This window comes from Nerophis ophidion, linkage group LG04 (assembly GCF_033978795.1).
Source record: "Nerophis ophidion isolate RoL-2023_Sa linkage group LG04, RoL_Noph_v1.0, whole genome shotgun sequence".
Classification (NCBI taxonomy): Eukaryota; Metazoa; Chordata; class Actinopteri; order Syngnathiformes; family Syngnathidae; genus Nerophis; species Nerophis ophidion.
The window spans coordinates 33446168-33469923 of record NC_084614.1 but is presented as its reverse complement, the minus strand read 5'-3'; the positions used below and the strand labels follow the sequence as shown (position 1 = coordinate 33469923).

The 23756-nt window shown below is 37.8% G+C and overlaps 1 protein-coding gene across 1 annotated transcript in view; it reads right to left on the bottom strand.

Moving 5' to 3' along the window:
- LOC133551300 (transmembrane protein 164) overlaps positions 1 to 23278 on the bottom strand; it is a 49011-nt gene extending 25733 nt beyond the window's left edge. Inside the window, exons 1-2 of the mRNA XM_061897870.1 lie at positions 22521 to 23278; positions 538 to 587 (exon numbers count right to left, since the gene is read on the bottom strand). Of these exons, the coding sequence (XP_061753854.1) occupies positions 538 to 587; positions 22521 to 22958 (488 nt within the window). The 5' untranslated portion in view covers positions 22959 to 23278. The remainder of the gene's footprint in view (positions 1 to 537; positions 588 to 22520) is intronic.
- Between the last annotated feature and the right edge of the window lie 478 nt (positions 23279 to 23756).

Genomic DNA, 23756 nt, shown 5'->3' with positions numbered 1-23756 from the left:
TAACCAATAAGAGCGGGAGACAAAGCCTGAAAGAACTGGTTGTTATGGAGCTTTCTCAAGCCAAGCGAGGAGGTGTCAAGTTTCAACGTTACTTATTGTTTTTTTTTGTTAGACAACTAAAGGTAGCGGAGCATGAGGTGTGCCTCATGTGACATGTTTGAAAGGACAGACCAACTCTACTTTCACATCAGGTGTTTCACTTTTCATGATTTGCACAAAATGCCAGGTCACATTTTGATTTTAGTCTCGATGCAGGGGATCAGTAAGTACTGAAACATTTTAGCAAAGCAGCATGTTGGCTGAAGAAAACTAACAGAACCACAAGCAATAGACTCAAGTCATACAGTTTCTGAACAGTAGTAAGTGGTGGTGATTGTGGAGTGGAAGTTGCAATTTCCTCAGAGACTGCATGGTGGCAATCATTTCCCCTCTATCATGTCAATATCTTTAAATAGACAAAACATTGGAATGTTCTTGAATTGGATTTGGGTTTTGCAGGTGTACCTAATGGTATGGTTGGCGAGTGTAACAGTTTACCTAAACACAACCATTGCAATTTTACAAGGTGGGGAGGCCAGCAGGAATATCTGTGGAATACAAAACACAAGGAACAAATTAATTATTTCTCACAGGATGATAGGACAGACAGCGAACACAACATGGGATTTGAAAAAGCAAGATAAGATAAGTAGAGCAGGATGATTATTTTTTATAAAACCATTTATGGCTAAGGAACAATAAAAAAAGAATTCCAAGTTGATGGTTACCGGTCTTCAAACATCTTAAAAGTGGTTAAAATAGAATTTGGTGGCAAAAATTCTACACCCCGCACAAATGATATAAAGTGATTTGTTAAGCCCCTTTCACCCTGCCTTTTAAAGACTGGAATTATTTGCCTTTGATTGTGTCGTTGTAGTTTTGTCAACAGCACAGACACAGTATAAAAGTAGTGAAGTGAATTATTTTATAGCGCTTTTTCTCCAGAGAAACGAAGCGCTTTACATGGTGAAACCCATTATCTACATCTTTAAGCTACATTTAAACTAGTGTGGGAGGAGGTGCGTAAAGTGTCTTGCCCAAAGACAAAACAATGACTAGGATGGCGGAAGCGGTATTTGAAACAGAGACCCTCAAATTGCTGGCACAGCCACGCTAGCAACCAAGACACTCTGCCCTAGTATTGGCATGGACTTCATGATCCATCCATCCATTTTTTACCGCTTGTCCCTTTCGGAGTCACAGGGGCTGCTGGAGCTTATCTCAGCTGCATTCTGGTGGAAGGCGGAGTACACCCTGGACAAGTAGCCACCTCATCACAGGGCCAACACAGATAGACAGACAACATTCACACACTAGGGACGATTTAGCGTTGCCAATCAACCTATTCCCAGGTGTATGTCTTTGATACAATGTTTATCACAACACTGACTTTATTCGGACAAACAACATAATTAAAATACGAACAAGCAATTCATAGATCATCACAATTTGAATGGTGAACAGGTTTTTCCACACCAAACAGATATGGACTTGATGACAGACAAATTGGCCCCGTTTGCACTGCACACCGAATCAGATTTTTTCCCCCTTAAGTGACACATATCTGATTTTCTTTGCAAGTGTAAACACTCCAAAGCACTTCAAATCTGATATTTTCCCGTCCCATCTTTTCAAATGTAACTAAAAAAATGATACCTTAAGTTTCAAAAATGCCAGTTTAGATATCAAATTAAATATATAATAAAATATTCATTTGAAGCGCCATTGACAAGGCAACTCTACATCTGCGAGAGGTATCTCATTTCAACAGATCAACTTCCTTTGTTTACGCTTAATGGAGCTGCCCATGCAGGTTACATCAAGGCCACATTTGGGCCACATTAGGGCCTGTGTGAATTTACACTGGAATCTGATAAATATCACATTTTACTTGCAGCGTAAGCATTAACCTAAAAAAACATTTTTTGAAAAAAATCTGATTTGGGCCACTTTGGCCTGCAGTGAAAACATAGTGATTAGTGTCCAAGTCAAGCTGCAAACTCTCATTTTGGAAGGCACGGCAGTGAAGGGAAAAAGCAAAGAGCCAGTTATTATGCATCCATAGACAATAATGCAACCAAACACCATGGATAGATTGCAGTCATGTAGGGAACACGAGTCAGATATGTTGAAGTGATGTTAAGCTATTTGTTTCACCCATTTAGCACAGCTCTTATTTGGGTAAGGCAACATAATTCAGCATACAACACCAATGGAAGTCTGGGCTCCTCTCGTGACTTCATCTCTTTTGCTGGTTTTTTTCGTCACACAAGTGATTACACTTGGAAATGGATTTCATGCAAATGACTTCTCTGTAAGGTCTTGACAGAGCAGAGATGTTTACTTGTCCGCTCTGAAATAGACTACTAAAAGATTTATGAGTCACCACTGACACATTCATCAAAAACTAATACGTCATTTAAATGGGCAGAGGTTTTGAGAAGGAGGCTAATCTGTCTGTTCCAGAAGATGTGTGGCAAAACCAGATTGATATAATGTGAGAACCAGTATTAATCCTGAACTGGGCTACTCTCATATGAAGTTGTGGTATTATTTCGATGTGAGAATTGTAATCCAGTGCTTCACGCATACATACAAAGCTCCTCAGCGTTCAGTCACAGGCATACTTGCCAACCCTCCCGATTTACAGTGCCCCTCCCGAAAATCTCCCGCGGCAACCATTCTCCCAACTTTCTCCCGATTTCCACCTGGACAACAATATTGGGGGCGTGCCTTAAAGGCACTGCCTTTAGCGTCCTCTACAACCTGTCGTCATGTCTGGTTTTCCTCCATACAAACAGCGTGTCGTGTCGGCCCAGTCACATAATATATGCGGTTTTTACAGACACACATAAGGAATGCAAGGTTGGGCTGCGAATCTTTGGGTGTCCCACGATAGATTCAATATCGATTCTTGGGGTCACGATTAGATAATAAATCGATTATTTTGATTCAAGTCGATTCTCGATTCAAAAACCATATTTTTCTGATTCAAAACGATTCTCTATTCATTCAATACATAGGATTTCAGCAGGATCTACCCCAGTCTGCTGACATGCCAGCAGAGTAGTAGATTTTTGTAAAAAGGTTATTATAATTGTAAAGGACAATGTTTTATCAAATGATTGCCGTAATGTAAACACACACATGTAAATCCAAGAGAACAATAAGTTGTCTGATATATTCATGCTTGCACAAATTTTAACTACAAACAAACGTTTTAACGTCTGACTGAATTTGACACTCAGTTACTACTCACTCAGTTACCAGAACAATAAAATACAGTAATACAACTCCTGTGATTGTAACATCAATGAAACACAATTGGTAGGCTCGGCTAGCTGCCAGTCTGTGACAGAACTTGCCCAAACATTACCATAAATTATATAAACATACTTTAACTGTTCATTATGAACTACTTCTTTGTGTAAAACAACAAAATAAATGATTCATAAATCAAATGAGCTTAGGCTAGCTGCCTTCATTATTCTGAGAACATGCCACTTCCAAAAATAAAAATTACACAAATACTAGTTAGTGATGTCTCTTTTTTTCGTAACAAAACACAAAGGCAGTAATAAAATGTCTGTTAGCTACTCTGCTGGCTTTAGTCATGGCTTCCCCCACATTTTAGCTTTGTCTCTCTGTAAAGTGAAGCTACAACATTCCGAGAATGACGGGATGTCATACCGTGGCTCAATAGTTTTGATCATGAACCTGAAGCCTTCTCTCTCCACTGCGCTGTATGGTCGCAGGTCTTTTGCAATGAAACAAGCTATGGATCTGGTTATATTCTTTGCCCGTTCAGATTGGTCATTTTGTAAACTGGTGAAGTGTGCGTAGATCAGCTGCCAGTGTTTTTAGTGGATGATCCTTTTCCTCTGATAACTCTGAGTGTGGTCTGTCTAATTGAGCGCGGGGATTTGAAGTATTCCCAAAATACTTAACTTTAGCGTCGCAAAGTCTGCACATTGCATGGGTCATGTCAAGCCCTTTTTTGCCAAGGTAAAATCCAAAGTATCTCCAAACGTTTGCTTTTAAAGTCAGCAGAGGCGGTTGTATTTCTTCTTTAGGCTGCTCGGTGTCTTTTTCTTCCACCTGCATTTTAGCGGCAACACAACAACACTACACTCCCCTTTGTAGCTAGCCTCCCGGTAGCCACTCTGCTTATTGCGCAATACCTACGGTAGCCCAGAAGGCACATACACATTGCCGGGAGCTTGGGGAAGAAAATTGACTTTTGAAAAATTAGAATCAATACTGAATCGTACAACGTGAAAGTGGCTATTTGAATTAGAATCGATTTTTTCCCACACCCCTAATGCAGGGCATACTGGAATAACAGCGATACAGGTCACACGGAGGGTGGCCGTGTAAAAAACGTTAACACTGTTAGAAATATGCGCCACACTGTGAACCAACCCCAAACAAGAATGATAAACACATTTCGGTAGAACATCTGCACCGTAACACAACATAAACACAACAGAACAAATACCCAGAACCCCATTGCAGCAATAATTCCATAATAACACTATATCCACTCATCACTCTGCATAAGAAAGAAATAAGGGTCATTCATAAGGTAGGGTACAGGGATCACACAAATACATGTTCAAAACTATTGAAATAAAAAAAAATTGTGCAACTACAAAAAGTACAAATTACATATAAATAAAAAAAAAAAAATCAATCTCTGGTAATGTGCAACCGTTTTTCACTGAAAGTGAAGGGGATTATAACTTGAGGGGTAATTTCAATCTTAAAATGCAAAATGTACACACAACACGAAGACACTTTTGTGTTTCAAAATGTGGTGTTAATCTATGGAACAGTTTGAATGTGGAATTAAAAGAATGTTTAACCTTAATTTTGCTGAAAAAAATTAAAAAAGTCATGAAAGTGGGTTTCTAACAATCACAAAGTGTTTATATTATTATCATTATTATAATTATTTGGGTAGTTATTTGTTATTGGTTAGTGTTACTATCAATTAGTACTTGTGTTCATGTGCCTTTATACAGTATGTGTATATTGTACTTATGTACTGTATTGGGTAAAAGATTATTGATGATATAATGTAATAAGACCGATAAATGTATCATTATATATTACAATAGTGATAAAAAAGCTTGTTATCTAATTTATAAAATAAGAAGTGGGAGTAAATAAGTTTCACTTCTTCCCACTTCTTTTTGGATATGAAAAACCTAACTGTATTGTTTTCATTTTATATGTGTTTGAAGTGGGAAATTTTTGTTTCTATTTCTGTACCTTATAGTAATGTTATCAATATTATTTCCTTGTTTCATATTTCTATCTTATGCTGTTTTTAACATGTCCAAAATAAACTACTACTACTAACTTGTACAACATGTTAAGTACAGAACAACACAAACATGTTTTTATTTAGAAAACATTTCCCTTAACATATTTCACAATCAAAGCAGAATGGGAACATTCCACATTTTGTGTTATTAATGTGTAAAACTGCTATCCAAACATGGAAGTGTAGTTCCTCTCCTCTAAATGCAATTGCTCCTAAAGCAGAAATACAAATTCTGAATTCCTACAAATTAGAAAATCTGGCAAGACACCAACACACAGCAGGTATTTTCTTAATTCTCTTTAAAAACATAATTGTATCGTTTTTTTACGTGTTGAGTTGTTTCAAAAAGCATATTGCTTAAAAATATTTAATTAAAGCAAATTAATTGTCCAGTCATGGTATAAAAACTAAAAAAACATTTGTTGTGGGTACACTTATTAATGAGGAAAAAAAAATTCTGCGATTAATCCTGATTAATTTTGAGTTAAATATGAACGATTAATTGGGATTAAATATTTTAATCGTTTGACAGCCCTAAAAAAAAAAAAAAGAGGGGGAAGAGGGGTTAGTGCGTCTGCCTCACAATACTAAGGTCCTGAGTAGTCCTAGGTTCAATCCCGGACACGGGATATTTCCGTGTGGAGTTTGCATGTTCTCCCCGTGAATGCGTGGGTTCCCTCCGGGTGCTCCGGCTTCCTCCCACTTCCAAAGACATGCTCCTGGGGATAGGTTGATTGGCAACACTAAATTGTGTGTAAATGTGAGTGTGAATGAAGGAGGTTTTGGCTCAAAATCTCACGATACATGGCCCCATTCATTCTTTCCTTAACACGGATCAGTCGTCCTGTCCCCTTAGCCCCAAAGCATGATGTTTCCACCCCCAAAACCTCCTTCCATCAGTGAGAGCTTTGAATGGTTGACCAAATACTTATGTTCCCCCATAATTTACAAATAAATTCTTTAAAATTCCTACAATGTGAATTCCTGGATTTTTTTCACACATTCTTTCTCTCACAGTTGAAGTGTACCTATGATGAAATTTACAGACCTGTCATCATTTTAAATCGGAGAACTTGCACAATCGGTGGCTCACTAAATACTTTTTTGCCCCACTGTGTGTGTGTGTGTATGTGTATGTATATATATATATATGTATATAATGATCGTGAGAAGCCAAAATCGAATTGGTTTGATTAATTTACATTAATTGTCCAGCCCAAATAGTTTGATACAAAAATAAATTAAATCTACAGATTAATCAAATCAGTAAAATAATTGATTCAATAAATGTTTGGTGCAGCAGAAAAGTCATGTTGAGGACTTCAGAGGATTCTGTCCAGCGTAACAACCATCATCCACCTTCATGACTGTGCATAAATATTACACTGTATACACAAACAGTCTGGCCCACATTTTAGCCAAAAGCGTGAGCATGGTAAACTGTTCATGACATTGCTTATTTAGGCTTAAAGACACAATTAACTTTGTTGGGCACATCTACCTATTAATTTTACAGCTGAAATACAAATGCATCAATGGTTCTGTTTTTTTCTTGGTGCTGCAGTGCATTCCGCAATCTCAAAAGGGGAGGAAAAAGAGAGATCAGATTTGATACAAAGGCCGAATGACTTGCTGCGACTTTGAAGTTTTCATTCAAAGTTGGCACTGCTATGAAGTGGCAACTTGTCCAGAGTGTACGCTGCCTTCCACCCAACTGCAGCTGGGATAGGCTACAGCCCACTGCGACTCCAAGAGGGACAAACGGTAGGAAATGAATGGATGGATATGCTGAAATGTGTGAATAGTCAGCTATTGTGACTCAACATGCAAGCGATTATAGAGAAACACTGGCAAAACAGCAGCAAATGTGGATTACTTAGTCACTTTTGACATATAAAATAAATTGATATGAACAGAATATTTAGGACTATTTAATTTATGGTCATTTATATGCTGCTGTATTTGTATTTTGTCTATTTTGATCTGTGTGTTTAATTACACTTAACACGCTGGAAAACGTTAAACCAAAACAGAACATTCTGTTGTAAGACTGTTTGACTAAAGTTAATCATTAAACTCCATCTGAGTTTAAATTTCACTTCCTGTTACTATAATAAACATTATACTGTAAAGTGAAAACTACTGCAGTGGTACAAAACCACTAATAAGCCAATCCTCATTTAACTTTACAAGTGGCGACATAAAAAAAGATTGCTTTAAATGCAATCGGCATAATTAACATCTCGTGGAGTCTTGGGTGCTATTGCTCTGACTGATCATGTATACTGATAAAGAAACTTTGACTGATAATGCTGATATTGTAGGCACTTATATTGATATAGAATAAAGCTTGGTGACAGCAACATATTATCTTTTACCCACACATAAACCTGACAGCTAGATAGAGGACATGCAGAAGAAATAAGACAATCCTAGGAAAAACAGGTAATATAATACATTCTTATTAATGATGGGCAAATAGGGAATCGTGTATTGGCAGCAATTTACTTCATTCAGATGTAACAAGTAAAAACAAAACTCTGCCTGGGCAAATGGGAAGCATCACCTTCTCAGTCAAGACATTTCAAAAGCCTTTTGGGACTCTCAGTGAGCTTGGCCTGCTGTTTCAGATTCCTCTCACTCACACTCTCAAGTACTAATTGAACATTTTGGGTCCAAATATTTTGGCTAACAACACCTCCTGTACATATTTAAGAGTTGTTGTATACAGTTGAGGTGAAAGGTTTCTTCAGCATTCTTTAGGAGCTATTCAAGAAGGGTGAAAGAGTGCAAGATTTTACGAAAGATGACGAAAAAAAAGGGTCACATACTCCAGTTCAAGAGAGCAGAGTTTGAAAACTGCACGAGTTTGCGGTAATCACTTTAAGTTTTTGATATATTTTTAACGTTTAGTATTTCCCATTTAAGTATTGTCCTGATAGTTGTATTTTATATTGTTTCTAAGTTCCGTGAAGCACCAACTCTGCGAGTCTAAATAAAAGAAAAATAATAGCAAGACCTACAAAAGTTAGCTTTTATTAAAGGCAGCAACCATAAATGAATCTTTCAGCACATACACAACGTTGAGATGTATAGTTAGTTATAAGTTGATAAAGATGGGAAAAATCACAAATACTCATAAACAGTGAATGCAACAACAACCAGGTAGCAAACATGGCTATTGACACAAAGTTAAATCATGAAATGCAACCTTAACCAAGCTTAAATGATCCATGATTCATATTAAGAGTCTTAACACCAATTTCCTTGACCAAGCCACACACAAAACAGTTTTAAGTCTCCATGCTTTTTCAAGCTTTCATCTGTTTTGTCGTGTAGAATGTCTGGATCACCAGTTCATTCAACATGCTTAGGATCATGATTGAAGGATAATCCTTGATATTGCTCGACCAATCTTGTCTTGATAACGTATAGGGATCGATTCAGTTCAGTTCAGTTTCAGTTTATTTTGAACATGCATATGATACAATGTAATGCATCCCATATTTCCATTTGTTTCATTACAGCACGTTTGAAGAGTAGGAAAAAGATGAGTTTATTCAATCCTACCCCTTTTCATACCATAGCAATTTTATCCCATATCCTTGTTCTCTGTAACAGAACAGTGAATAATACATAAATATTATACCATAGTAATTAAACAAATACATACATAAATAATCTTTGTATACCAAAAAAAAAAGTTAGATTTTTTGCAGGGCGATCTAGGCCCCTCGCATACTTAGTTTGCATGCTGCTTGCTGCACAACAGCCATCTTGGCTTGGTTGAACACCACTTTTTTTCACTTTTGGAAAAAAAATCATGTCACAATAGGGCTGGGCGATTAAATTATCGTAATCGTTGATCGCGATTCATTTGAGTTCGATCATGGTGATCAGCTGTTAGCATATTTCCTTAGTTAAATCTGGTGGGAAAGTCTGTTAGAAGTCACCGCTGTAGTAAACAGTAGGGGAAGCAACGATGCTTGGTATTATTCTGCACGGAAAAATCCACCTTTATTGACCGGGATCCTGTGTTTGTGTGAAAGTGTGCCCGTGTGCGACGTCCCATTTCACCGTTGCGAAAGTCAGGCTTGTCACAACGTAATTGACGTTCAATCAGCATTGTGCCTCTTCCCTCTTACACAGCTGGAAGTGCAGCCCAGAAGAACAAGATAAAGAAATATGACTAACACTAGCATAGAAGTACAAACAACATTTAAAAGGAAGCAGCGGCTTTAGTGACAGACTTTAGTTTCACTATCTGTTGCAGCTCACCAGTAATAATGCCCTGAATGCAGAATTGCAGGCACTCAGAAAGTCTATGTGACTGAATTGGTTCCGACTGGGAGAATCAAAACACCCGTTAATTTAATCAGAAAAGGCATTTTTTTTTATATCTAAATACTTTTTAGTCAGACTTTTTGTTAATGTGTCTTTAAAGATTTCACTCCTCGGATATAACAATACATGTACAAAACCCAAAACCAGTGAAGTTGGCACGTTGTGTAACTAGTAAATGAAAAAAGAAAATAATGATTAGCAAATCCTTTTCAACCTATATTCAATTGAATACACTGCAAAGACAAGATACTTAAAGGCTACTGAAATTAGATTTTCTTATTTAAATGGGGATAGCAGGTCCATTCTGTGTGCCATACTTGATCATTTCGCGATATTGCCATATTTTTGCTGAAAGGATTTAGTAGAACAGCGACGATAAAGTTCGCTAATAAAAAAGCCTTGCCTGTACCGGAAGTAGCAGACGATGTGCGCGTGACGTCACGGGTTGTAGAGCTCCTCTCATCCTCACATTGTTTACAATCATAGCCACCAGCAGCTAGAGCGATTCGGACAAAGAAAGCGACAATTTCCCCATTAATTTGAGCGAGGATGAAAGATTTGTGGATGAGGATAGTGAGAGTGAGGGGCTAGAAGAAAAAAAAAAAAAAGAAAAAGAAAAAAAAAGACGACGGCAGTGGGAGCGATTCAGATGTTATTAGACACATTTACTAGGATAATTCCGGAAAATCCCTTATCTGCTTATTGTGTTACTAGTGTTTTAGTGAGATTATATAGTCATACCTGAAAGTCGGAGGGGTGTGGTGACCGCCAGTGTCTCTGAGGGAAGCCATGGAGGAGCCAAGAAAGTCACAGCTGCAGGAGGAACGACACAAGCTCCGCTCATGTTTACGGTAAGAGCCGACTTATTACCACAATTTTCTCACAGAAACCTGCCGGTTGACATGTGGTCGGGAACCATGTTCGCTTGACCGCTCTGTTCCATATTAAAGCTTCACAAAAAAGAAACACCGGCTGTGTTTGTGTTGCTACAGCCGGCTGCAATACACCGCTTTCCACCAACATTTTTCTTCTTTGTAGTCTCCATTATTAATTGAACAAATTGTAAAAGACTCAGCAACACAGTGTCCAGAATACTGTGTAATTATGCGATAAAAACAGACTAATTTTAGCCGTGATCGGTGCTGGGAGAACATGTCCCCTACCACCGGTGACGGCACGCGCACGCGTCATCATTCCATGACGTTTTTAAAAGAATACCTCGTGGGAAATTTAAAATTGCAATTTAGTAAACTAAACCGGCCGTATTGGCATGTGTTGCAAAGTTAAGATTTCATCATTGATATATAAACTATCAGACCGTGTGGTCGGTAGTAGTGGGTTTCAGTAGGCCTTTAATGTTCAAACTGGTAAATGTTATTTTTTGCAAATATTAGCTCATTTAGAATTTGATGCCTGCAATCTATTTAAAAAAAGCTGGTATAAATGGCAAAAAAGACTGAGAAAGTTGATGAATGCTTATTAAACACTTATTTGGAACATCCCACAGGTAAACAGGCTAATTGGGAACAGGTGGGTGCCATGATTGGGTATAAAAGCAGCTTCCAAAAAATGCTCAGTCATTCACAAAAAAGGATGAGGAGAGGGTCACCAATTTGCTCACACATCCCATTAATTTTCTACCGCTTGTCCATTTTGGGGTCGCTGGAGCCTATCTCATCTGCATTCGGGCGGTAGGCGGGGTAGACCTTGTTCACAAATTGTCATACTGTTTAAAAACATTTCTCAACGAGCTATTGCAAAGAATTTAGGGATTTCACCATATACCGTCTGTAATATCATCAAAAGATTCAAAGAACCTGGAGAAATAACTGCACGTAAGCGACAAGTCTGAAAACCAACATTGAATGCCCGGGACCTTCGATCCCTCAGGTAGTACTGCATCAAAAACTGACATCAGTTGTGTAAAGGATATAACAACATTGGCTCAGGAACACTTCAGAAAACCGCTGTCAGTAACTACAGCCGGTCGCGACATCTGGAAGTGCAATTTAAAACTCTACTATGCAAAGCGAGAGCCATTTATCAACAACACCCAGAAACGCCACCGGCTTCGCTGGGCTCAAGTTCATCTAAGATAGACTGATGCAAGATGGAAAAGTGTTCTATGGTCTGACAAGTCCACATTTCAAATTGTTTTTTGGAAACTGTGGTTGTCGTGGTTGGCAACATTAAATTGGCCCTAGTGTGTGAATGTGAGTGTGAATGTTGTCTGTCTATCTGTGTTGGCCCCTGCAATGAGGTGGCGACTTGTCCAGCTTATTTCAGCAAGACAATGCCAAGCCCCATTCTGCACGTGTTACAAAAGCGTGGCTTCGTAGTAAAAGAGCGCGAGTAAGAGACTGGTCTGATTGTAGTCCAGACTAGTCTCCCATTGAAAATGTGTGGCGCATTATGAAGCGTAAAATACGACAGAGGAAACCCCGGACTGTTGAAAGACTGTAGCTCTACATAAAACAAGAATGGGAAATAATTCCACTTTCAAAGCTTCAACAATTAGTTTCCTCAGTTCCCAAACGTTTATTGAGTATTGTTAAAAGAAAAGGTGATGTAACACAGTGGTGAACATGTCCATTCCCAAATACTTTGGCACGTGTTGCAGCCATGAAATTCGAAGTTATTTGCAAAAAAAAAAAAAAAAAGTATATGAGTTTGAACATCAAATATCTTGTCTTTGTTGTGCATTCAATTGAATATGGGTTGAAAAGGATTTGCAAATCATTGTATTCCGTTTATATTTACATCTAACACAATTTCCCAACTCATATGGGAACGGGGTTTGTATTTACTGCGTGCTTTAAAGAGATACAATTTTAAAAAAGATTTCTGCGTACATTATATTAAATAAATCATTGAACGGTTTAAAAGAGTTTTTATTAACAATATGATGAGGTTTAGTAACACCTCTGTCTTTCCATGTTGTCCATCTAACCACATTTTTATTAATTATGATATTAAGATTGTACCTGTAGCTGTTTTTATTTACGATTTACACAACATGCCAGCTTCTCTGCAGAAAGACACTGTTCTTTTTGGTTGTGGTTTTAAAAAAACATTTTGTTCCTGTAATAATCATTAAACTTGTTTTATGTGTTGGTAAACATTATTTTACAGTACCTCAAATTCAAACTGTACTTTAATGTATTTTTATAAGATACAGAATTTGAGTTTAAAAAACTGCACATTCAGGTCACTGCTTGTTGTTGACCAAACCAATGGTGAGAAGCACTGATGTATACAACTGATTGAAAATTACAACTAATAATTGACCATTTCAAAGTGCTGTTTAGTGAATGCTAACTTGAAATAAAAGTCATAGTATTCACTACACCAATTATACTTTGTTTACTGCAGAATGTTTCTGATGACAAGCATAGAAAAAAAATTTAAAAAAATTGAGGGGCAAAAAAGTTATTCTTTTTACCTCCACAAATCGTACAGAAAATGAAGCAAAACCGTGGCCCTAAAACCAGGTAAGGACTGTAGCGTGGGTTACCTGTAAATGAACAGCAGTTGTAAGCTGTTGGCATATATTACCTTGATCAAACATGGCGGAAATTTTTGTTACAAGATACTACAGTAGTAAACAATAGGGATACGGTACTCGGTATAATCCTGCACGGGACAATCCGCTTTCATAAAATAAAAATGTATATAGTATTAAATATTAATGGAGATCGGGTGATATGAAAAAATTAATCGTGATCATTTTTTCCCCATGTCGCCTGGTCCTGCGTGACGGAATACAAGCAATAGAAGCATCCTTTTCTGCTAACTATGATGTAAAACTGAAGTTGCATTATACTGGTATGCAAACATTCTGTGCCATTTGCAACACTTACTCCAAAAGAAGAACCATCCTCAACAAAAGGTGTTAAGAGAAGAATAAGCATCAGAAGTTCCACAAGTTATTGTAATGTCAGTAGTGCCACTGCAAAGCCAGCCAGAGGTGATGTGACGAGCAGGGAATGAAGACTATAGGGCTGAAGAGAAGACGGTAAAGTCATGGCAGTAAGCTTAACCAACAACTACTGTATGTGTCATTTTATTGCATCAGTCAGTCACTGCACGCTATCAATCAAGTCACATCCGAATCAATCAGTATAGCCACTTTATATTCTCCTCGACCATGGGACTGCAGTGCCTTGTTGCCATGAACCTACGGCATGCAATCATGTATCAGGAAGGTCAGGCAATCTGGAGGTGCCAATGAGAAATATCCTCATTGCAAAAGTTTTTAAGTGCTTGAGTTTGAGCCTTTGCTATGTTATAATTATGCAAATCCAATGCATAATCCTTTCTGGTAGCATTTGAATGTACAGGGACATTTTGGTACACACAAGTATACACATAGAAATCAGTTCTATTTTCAGGTTAGAAATTGCTTCGTACATCTAAACCTATTTTTCCTGAATGTGGTCAACATTTCAACAAAAATGATGCGATGTTACAGTAAGTCAAAAGGTATAAAATAATTAAAATAATTGCAAAACAGCATCATGTGGTTGCCAACAGTGTCAGTTTAGTTCATGAAAACTACAGCACAACATTGGTTAGATGATACAAATGTCATGTGTCAAACAAAATATTCCTGTAACAATGCTCAGTTTTGATTTGGGCTGAAGTAAAAATTATCTTTTAACATTTGTGATGTAATCAAATTAAGACAAAATTGTAAAAATCTAATATGCAATTGTTTGGTTGTAATGTGATGCAAGTGACAAAGAGGAACAGTACAGTACACTCAGTATATTTTACTCTTAATGCTACACAGTGGTTCTCCAAATATCTAACATTTAGCATTCACAGCCACGCGAATTTGCAAATGTTTGGTCTAATATATTAAATTTTTGATTTCTTTGAAAAGAGGCTATTATTTCAGTAGAAAACAAATATTATTTCACTCTTGGTAATGCTTGCTAAATATGTGATAATATAGCATAACATGTACATAAATTGAGTACAACATACAGTACATGTACCAGGTTAGGATGTTACATTAGTGCAAGATGGTGGAACTCTGTTTGGTTAAAGCAGCAACAGATTTAAAAGTGAATCAGGCCTCAAACCTTGCAGTGAGACGTCAATTTTGCATAATTGGCCATGACGCATTGAGTTTTGCAATAAATTATGGGTGGGCGCAGGGTTGATGCAAATAGCATCTCCCCAGATTATATACAACTCAAATGTACTTCTAATGTATATACTTGTTCTTATGCTATCTGAACTCACTATGTTCTCTGCTGGCTGTACATATCCTACTAAGTAAGACCTACACTGTTTCAATGTCCACATTTCTCTGTTGATGCAATTGTTGATGACTGAAGTTCTGATATCAACCAAAACTCCTCATCCCACCCCCCGGATTGTAAATAATGTAAATAATTCAATGTACATACTATGATGATTAACTTGTGTGATGACTGTATTATGTTGATAGCATATATTTGTACCATGAATTGATTAACGTGGACCCCGACTTAAACAAGTTGAAAAACTTATTCGGGTGTTACCATTTAGTGGTCAATTGTACGGAATATGTACTGAACTGTGCAATCTACTAATAAAAGTATCAATCAATCAATCAAAAGCAATAGTATTGTGATCAGGGGTGTATATATTTTTGGGTTGTTTTTCCTGTATATTTTCACAATTATCTGTTCTTTTGTGTTGTTAAAATTGCTATATTCATATATTTTTCACAAACTTTGGGAATAATAATCATTGGGTAAAAAAATGAAATATTTGAATTAGATCCAGATTAGTTTTAGCTTTTTCTTATTTTGTACCATTGACTTTATTTGTGCTCTAATGGAATTTTTCACAAATAGGTTTATTGTACCAACATATTTTAAAAAATATGTCTAAAATTTCAGTATTCTGCTTGGGTTAAATGAAAACAACTGAGCATAAAACATTGTCATCCATCCATCTATCCATCAATTTTTCCACCGCTTGTCCCTCTTGAGGTCGCAGGGGGTGCTGGAGCCTATCCCAGCTGACTCGGGCGGAAGGTGGGATACACCCTGGACAACTCGCCACCTCATCGCAGGGCCAACACAGATAGACAGAAAACATTCACATTCAGTCAATTGGGCCAATTTAGTGTTGCCAATCAACCAATGTCCAGGTGCATGTCTTCGGGGGTGGGAGGAAGCCCTATTAATGAAAAAAAATCCATAAATTAGCCACACCGTTTTATAAGGCACATAAAAAATAGCGGCTCACGGTCCGGAATTTACTGTGATTCTGATTATGATGATGATCAACTGGAGCCCCAGAAGGATCAGTCATGTAAACATTATACATTAATGATTGCAAAAGCACTAGTCCTGAAATCACCTACGTCAAATATTCAGATGACAGTTATTATGAACACTACTAACACACGAACAAATAAAAGCAGAAATTGATTAATTTTCTGATTGGTGCAAACAATTGCCTGGATCTCAATACAGCTGAAACAAAATAACTGGTTAATGATTTTAGGACGGAACAACACACTAGCAACACACTCCGCATTAACAAAGACACAATAAAACAAGGGAAGTCATACAAATACCAGGGAACCAAAATTGTTAATGAACTCACATTTCAAGTCAACAGTGAGAACTTTTTTGATAAATGTCAACCACGTATTTGTTTTCTTCAAAAACTCATTCAATTGTGTCAGTCTTCTACAGACGCTTAATTGAGTCAGTCAATATGTTTCCATGCGCTAAATTAATTACATTTTTCAAGTAATTTGGTTTGTTGTATTCTTCACACCTACATGTTAAGTCCAAGTGTCCATGCACTCTCTCTAATTCAACTATTTGTCACACGCCGTGTGCGCCCCATACACTGTGGGGCGCTGATTTCCTTCTAGCACGGATAAAAGCATTCCTATTCCGGCAGACCTATGACATCACACTAGACATCAGCGTCTCCTTGCAACTTGCTGTACCTGATGCCTGCTGTAATATCGGCACAGATTACTAAAACTACGTCTCTAACTGCTGTGCTGATGTTAACTAGCAGACAGTATCAACAAATTATCTGATATTACGCTATGAACATAACGCTAGTACCAAGAATATATCAGGGCGGATGCAGATTTGAAGTTAAAACAGATTGGGGAGTTTTTTTGAAGGAATTTTCGGCTGGAGAATCATGGAAATAAAATGCTTTAATTTTTGGAGTTCATTCATAAGGCTCTGTGGATTGATGGAAGGAGTTTTAAATCCGAAGGAAAAGACTGTTCGTGCCCCGACTGATACTGTTCTAAATGAAGGTTGCTGTTATTGACTATCTTGCCAGTTGTGTGCTGTTATTTTGGACTATCTTGCCAGTTGTGTGTAATACACAGTTATTGTTTATCAGTTTGCAGTGCACAAATGCAGCGTGAAGATTTGTGCATGCTTTATTATTCGCCTTTAATATACTGCACATGCCTCATTGTCTTTCATATCATTTGTATTTCGTTCGGGAGTCCAAATGAAGCCATTTCCTTAGCTACCTTCTTAAATAAATAATTTTTTTTTTACTATCAATGCACTTCAAAATGTTTTGTCTATCCATTTCCTATCGCTTGTCTGACATTCACACACTAGGGCCAATTTTTGTGATTGGTGCATACGTGATGCGAAGGGTCCTCTCTGGCCACACACATCCCCTCGAGAGATCTGGTTTTCAATCGCATAATCAGGTGTCTTTGTCCAACTTTTCAAAAACCAATGGTGGTGTTTCCATGGGTTGTAGGATGCTTAATGAGAACCGAACTATTTGAGAAACTGCACTAATTTAGTGCATGACGCACATATACAGTACATATTACCGTATGCTCAAAGTTGTGAAAAACCGGGACCGCAGACAGACCAGGTACTCACTTTACTTTAGTTTTGTTGCGCCCTCAAAAATCCAAAACATTTTAAGTTAGACTGAAGGTCAAGGATATGAATTTGTATTGAATAAACAAGGGCTGTCAAAAAATTGGTAAGTCATGTGATTAATCAAATATATTGCATGAATCAAGTATATACACAGATTAATAACACAATTATTTATATTATATTTTCTGAATTCATAATTTTTTTACACTATTTATTTTCAGCGCACATGCTTCTTCACCTTAACTGTGAAGGTTACCTGGAAGACAATGCGGGTTGCATAAGTCAGTGCAAAGGTGAGTGAAGAGACTGGCTTGTGTGCTTGCTTGCAAAGTTCACTTCAAAATAAACCCAGATGGGACTTTGAAAAAAACTGTAACCAAGTTTTGATTAAGTAAATGATGTTCAAATAAAACATTTATAATATATTACTGTATTGACATTCTAGCAATGAAATGGTATTATTGTCCAAATTTTGAGGTATTTTTTAAAGTAAATTTACATAATGCAAGCCAGTTTTAACCTGTGATTATTCTTGAATAATCAAATTTCAAAGGTGTGATTCATCTGATAAATATTTGTATCATTTGATAGCACTATAATAAACATAATGTTAAAATATTTCTAAGACCATTTATAGTCCTATTTAAGACATTTATGAGATTTCGATAGAATTTAAGACATAAAGACCCTTTAGGTACGCTGAGATAAATTCTATAACAAATTTTATGTAGGGGTGTGCCAATTGATTGGTCACCCACCAGTATCGGCCAATTTTCCTGTAAAAGTACCTAATCGCTATTGCCGATGAATGTCTTTTAAAGGGGAACTGTACTTTTTTTTTTTACTTTTCCCATCATTCACAATCCTTATATAAGACTTCAACACATATGTTTGTCTTTTTTTTAATGCACTCTAACTAGTAAATAAATAAATAAACAAAGGTTTTATATACATGCCGTATGTATATTTATAATGTAGTAATGGTAACATTTATAACAACATTGAGTATTTACGTACATAATTTTGCTCATTTTAAGCATACGCTGCAAATTAATTAAAAAATACATCACAACGTTTTTTTTCCCTCAACAACATCACTGATTACTATTCACTGCAGACTTCCTGAGAGCCAACACATCATTTGAAAAGTCACCCGCTAGAGAATGAAGAGTGCTTGAAACTAAATGTCAATATCTCCGTTCGGCGCCAAACCCAGAAAATGCCGAAGCAACAATTTCCACATCAAGGGGACGGCGTGGCGAAGTGGGTAGAGTTGCTGTGCCAGTAATCTGAGGGTTACTGGTTCAATCTCCACCTTCTACCATCCTAGTCACGTCCGTTGTGTCCTTGGGCAAGACACTCCCGCTGTCAGTGTGTGAATATGTGTGTGAATGGGCGAATGTGGAAATACTGTCAAAGCGCTTTGGGCTCCTTAAAAAGGGGTAGAAAAGCGCTATACCATTTACCATCAACACAGTAGGACATACGTATACTATTTGCTATGCAGCTCATTTTTATGTGACACTTATTGAAATATCTTGTGTGACATCATGCACAAGTACACTTTATTTGTTTATAACTATTGTAGTGGCGTTCTGTACGAAAAGTGCACTTTAATTTAGTGTTGTTTTGATATGTCATCTTAGTGACATCGTGCACAAAAGTGCACTAATATCTTGTTTTAAAATGTCTCTGACAATCTTGCACTTTCTGTTTTGAAATTGCATGAATGTTTGTGCCACTGCTTAATAACTGTTTAATAAATACACTTTTGCTAAATTGACTTAGTTGTGATTTTCCTCTCTGCATGAAAGTTTAAAATGAGCATATATTAATGCAGTATGAACAAGAATGTTTTAATGTAGACACATAGAATCAGCATACTGCTGTGATTATATGTATCAAGTGTTTATTCAAGACTAAGGCAAAATATCAATATATATATATCGTATATCGCGATATGGCCTAAAAATATCGCGATATTAAAAAAAGGCCATATCGCCCAGCTCCAGTTTGAATGCATTAAAAAAAAAAGGCATCCGTCGTCATGTCTTTCATGATTGTGAACGTAAGGCAAAATTCCCCCCCAAAAGTGCAGTTGTCCTCTATTTATTTTTACTCCCCCTGTTGAGAAGTTTCCTGAAGCGAATAATGTCTGATTAAAATTTTTTTATATAAAAATGCCTTTTCTGATGAAATTAGTGGGTGTGTTGATTCTCCCAGATGGGACCAATACAGTCACATAGACGTTCTGTGAGTGCCTGCAAGTCTGCATTCGGGCCAGGATTACTGGTGAACTGCGCCACATAGTAAAACTAAAGAGTGTTAAGTCGCTACTGCTCTTAAATGGTGTGTTTCAACTTCTATGCTACAGTTACTCAAACTTCTTTATTTTGTTCTTCTGGGCTGCACTTCCAGCTGTGTAAGACGGAAGAGGTACAACTAGAGCTGGGCGATATATCGATGTACTTGATATATCACAGGTTCGTCTCTGTGCGATATAGAAAAAGACTATATCGTGATGATCGAGTATACGTTCTCACGCAGTTGCTTTTAGCTGCGGGCATTACACTACAGGCTCTTCTTCACTCTTTCTTGTCTCTCATTCTCATGGAGACATAAAACAAGCGCAGCTTCTTAAACACGTCACATACTGTCACGTAATACGTCACATACGTATACGCCCTCGCGGAGCAGAGAGGTAGCAGCATGGGTAACGTTAGCTGTGATGCTAGCGGAGCCATGTGAGTGGTAATACGAGAGAAAGAAGGTGCGAATCTGGTAACAAATGAAAGAAGAATTAATTCCCAAGAAAAACAGCAGGGGGTCCATCGTCTGGCGGTGGTTCGGCTTCAAGCGGGAAGATGTCGAATAGACAACTTTAATTTGTCAAGTGTGGGGCAGAAGCGTTGCTACCAGAAGTAGCATTACTGCTAATATGTAGCATTATTTGAAGTCACCTGATAATAACTGTTTAATAAATACAGTTTTGGTCAATTGACTTAGTTGTGATTTCCTACTCTACATGAAAGTTTAAAATGAATATATATTAATGCAGTATAAACAACAATGTTTTAATGTAGACATATAGAATCATCATACTGCTGTAACTATATGCATTAGTGTTCATTGAAGGCTCAGGCAAAATATCGAGATATATATTGTGTATCGCGATATGGCCTAAAAATATCAAGATATTAAAAAAAGGCCATATCGCTCAGCCCTAGGCACAACGCTGACTGAACATTCAATACCTAATGAGGAGACTGACTTTTGTGACGGTTGAAGATGGTCTCGCACACAGACACGCTTTTACACAAACACAAACACACACAAACACCCAAAATTCACACACGCGCTCAGCATCAAGGGTTGGAATAGGGGGTTAAATCAGCAAAAAATTATTTGCGGGCGCCTCCACCGCTGATTGCTCACTGCCCCCTTCACCTCCCAGGGGGTGAACAAGGGGATGGGTCAAAATCAGAAGATACTTTCACCACACCCAGTGTGTGTGTGACAATTATTGGTACTTTAACTTTGGATGCAATTTTGGACACCCTTATGCTAAACTTAAACTAAAATAATATATTACTGTTAAACATATACTTTTTAGGTTCAAAATGTTCTTTTTTCAGGGCAAATTTGGGATACAAATGGACATATTAAAGGCCTACTGAAATCAACTACTACCCACCACGCAGTCTGATAGGTTATATATCAATGATGAAATATTAACATTGCAACACATGCCAATACGGCCTTTTTCGTTTACTAAATTGCAATTTTAAATTTCCCGGGAGTTTCTTCTTGAAAACGTTGCGTAATGATGACGTGTACGCTTGACGTCATGGGCTGTTAGGAAATATGAGAGCTGCGCACACACACAGCTAAAAGTCGTCCGCTTTAACGGTATAATTACACAGTATTTTGGAGATCTGTGTTGCTCAATCCTTTGCAATTTGTTAAATTAATATTGGAGAAGTCAAAGTACAAAGATGGAGTTGGGAAGCTTTAGCCTTTAGCCACACAAAAACACGGTGATTCCTTGTTTAAAATTCACGGAGGTGAAACTTTACTATGGATCACAGCGAACATGGATCCCGACCGAATGTGGTAAAAAGTCGCTTCTTACCGGAGATCAGATGCACTTGTGCCGCCCATAAAGCTGCCGTCGACTTCCCTGTGACACTGCGCGTCAAGACATCCGTGGACACACACCTCCGACTATCAGGTATTGTTAAACTCACTAAAACACTAGCAACACAATAGAAAGATAAGGGATTTCCCAGAATTATCCTCATAAATGTGTCTAAAAACATCTGAATTCGTCCCAATGCAATCGCGTTTTTTTTTTTTCCTAGTCCGTCGCTATCAATATCCTCAACTACGAATCTTTCATCCTCGCTCAAATTAATGGGGAAATTGTCGTTTTCTCGGTCCGAATAGCTGTTGTTGTTGGAGGCTCCCATTATAAACAATGTGAAGATGTAAGGAGCCATCAACATGTGACGTCATTGTCTGCGACTTCCGGTAGAGGCAGGGCTTTTCTGTTAGCAAGCAAAAGTTGCAAACTTTATTGTGAATGTTCTGAATAAAATCCTTTCAGCAAAAATATGGCGATATTGCGAAATGATCAAGTATGACACATAGAATGGACCTGCTATCCCCGTTTAAATAAGAAAATCTCATTTCAGTAGGCCTTTAATAAACTATTTATTTGGATATAAAGGTTTTTGTGGAATATGTGGTGAGTGCTGCTGGGGTATATAACTCTTATGTTATATATTATTCATATATTATATATATATATGTCATATATTATTTATTATTATTATTGTTTATTGTGAGCGAACTGTGGTGCTGAATTTCCCCCAGGGATCAATAAAGTACTTTCTATTCTATTCTATTCTAACTCTTACCTGGACCATGGTGACCACATGACAGGGGTTCAGCAAGTAGATGACAGTCTTGGTGGCGAATTTGAAGCCCACCTCCACTCCAAAAGTCAAGCATAGTGCAACAAGCAACAGGTTCTTACTGAGACTGTCCTCTTTTGATTTTGTGCACTCCTTCTCCGCCACTTTCAGCTCTTTGAAGATGTTTATTTTCTTCAGCGCCACACTAATCTCAACTATGGAGAGGAGGATGACCACCAGACTTTCACAGGCGCGCTGCTGGGGCGCCAGGAAGGCGGCACACTCCGGGCCCCCGTTGCCCTCAAACTTAGGGTCCACCCCGCCGTACACCCAGTCTAACAAGCTGTATATGTTATACCTGGACATGTTCCTCTTCTCGTGGTGGAACAGATACGAACAAGACGGGATGAAAGACGTCACACTGACCTCTTGGCGAAACATGAACTGCAAAATGTTTAGCAGTAGGTGGACAGGAAGACATGTACAAGTCCCCTTGCCCCGTCGCTGCTTGCTAATTAGCCAAACCTCCTACCCGGGCGGATGAGTAACTTCCAGCTAACTGCAGGAGGCTGCCAGTAAACCGTCAAAACTAACCAGTTGCGCCACCGGGCTTCTTTCCTCATTCATCCCTACTCAAGTGTCATTTAATACACAACACGAGTTAGCAGCAGCATCGGTGCCGGGCAGCTAGCTGGCTAGCTTTAGCTACGAAGCTAAACTATGCAATCCCCGAATTTTGCTGGTCAGACTGAGCAGCAACGCCATTGGCTTTGGCCGACTGTGTCGCGTTCACGGCCCCTTTGCAATGTGGCAACCAGCTTTAAAAAAAAACAAAACTAGGCATTATTAGACACTTTTCCTCCATTTTTACCAATCTCGAACGTTCAGTTAAATGTATGTTTTCCCTGAGTGGTAATTTCTTAGAACATTTGATTTTCTCAGTGTGACTTTTCACATGACATAGGAAGGGCGTATTGCCTTAAAGACAAAAACAGGGACAAACATTTATACAGCAGTATCCGACACAAGCACATGGTGGTGCATTAGGATTTAGCGGAAATTTCAATTATTGTTTACAATCTGCGTTATTATGTTTTTATCTGTGGTGGAGGACCAACAATATAACCTATAATTTAATAACATAGAGCAGGGGTCACCAACGTTTTTGAAACTAAGAGCTACTTCTTGGGTACTGATTAATGCGAATGGCTACCAGTTTGATACGCTTAAATTGCCAGA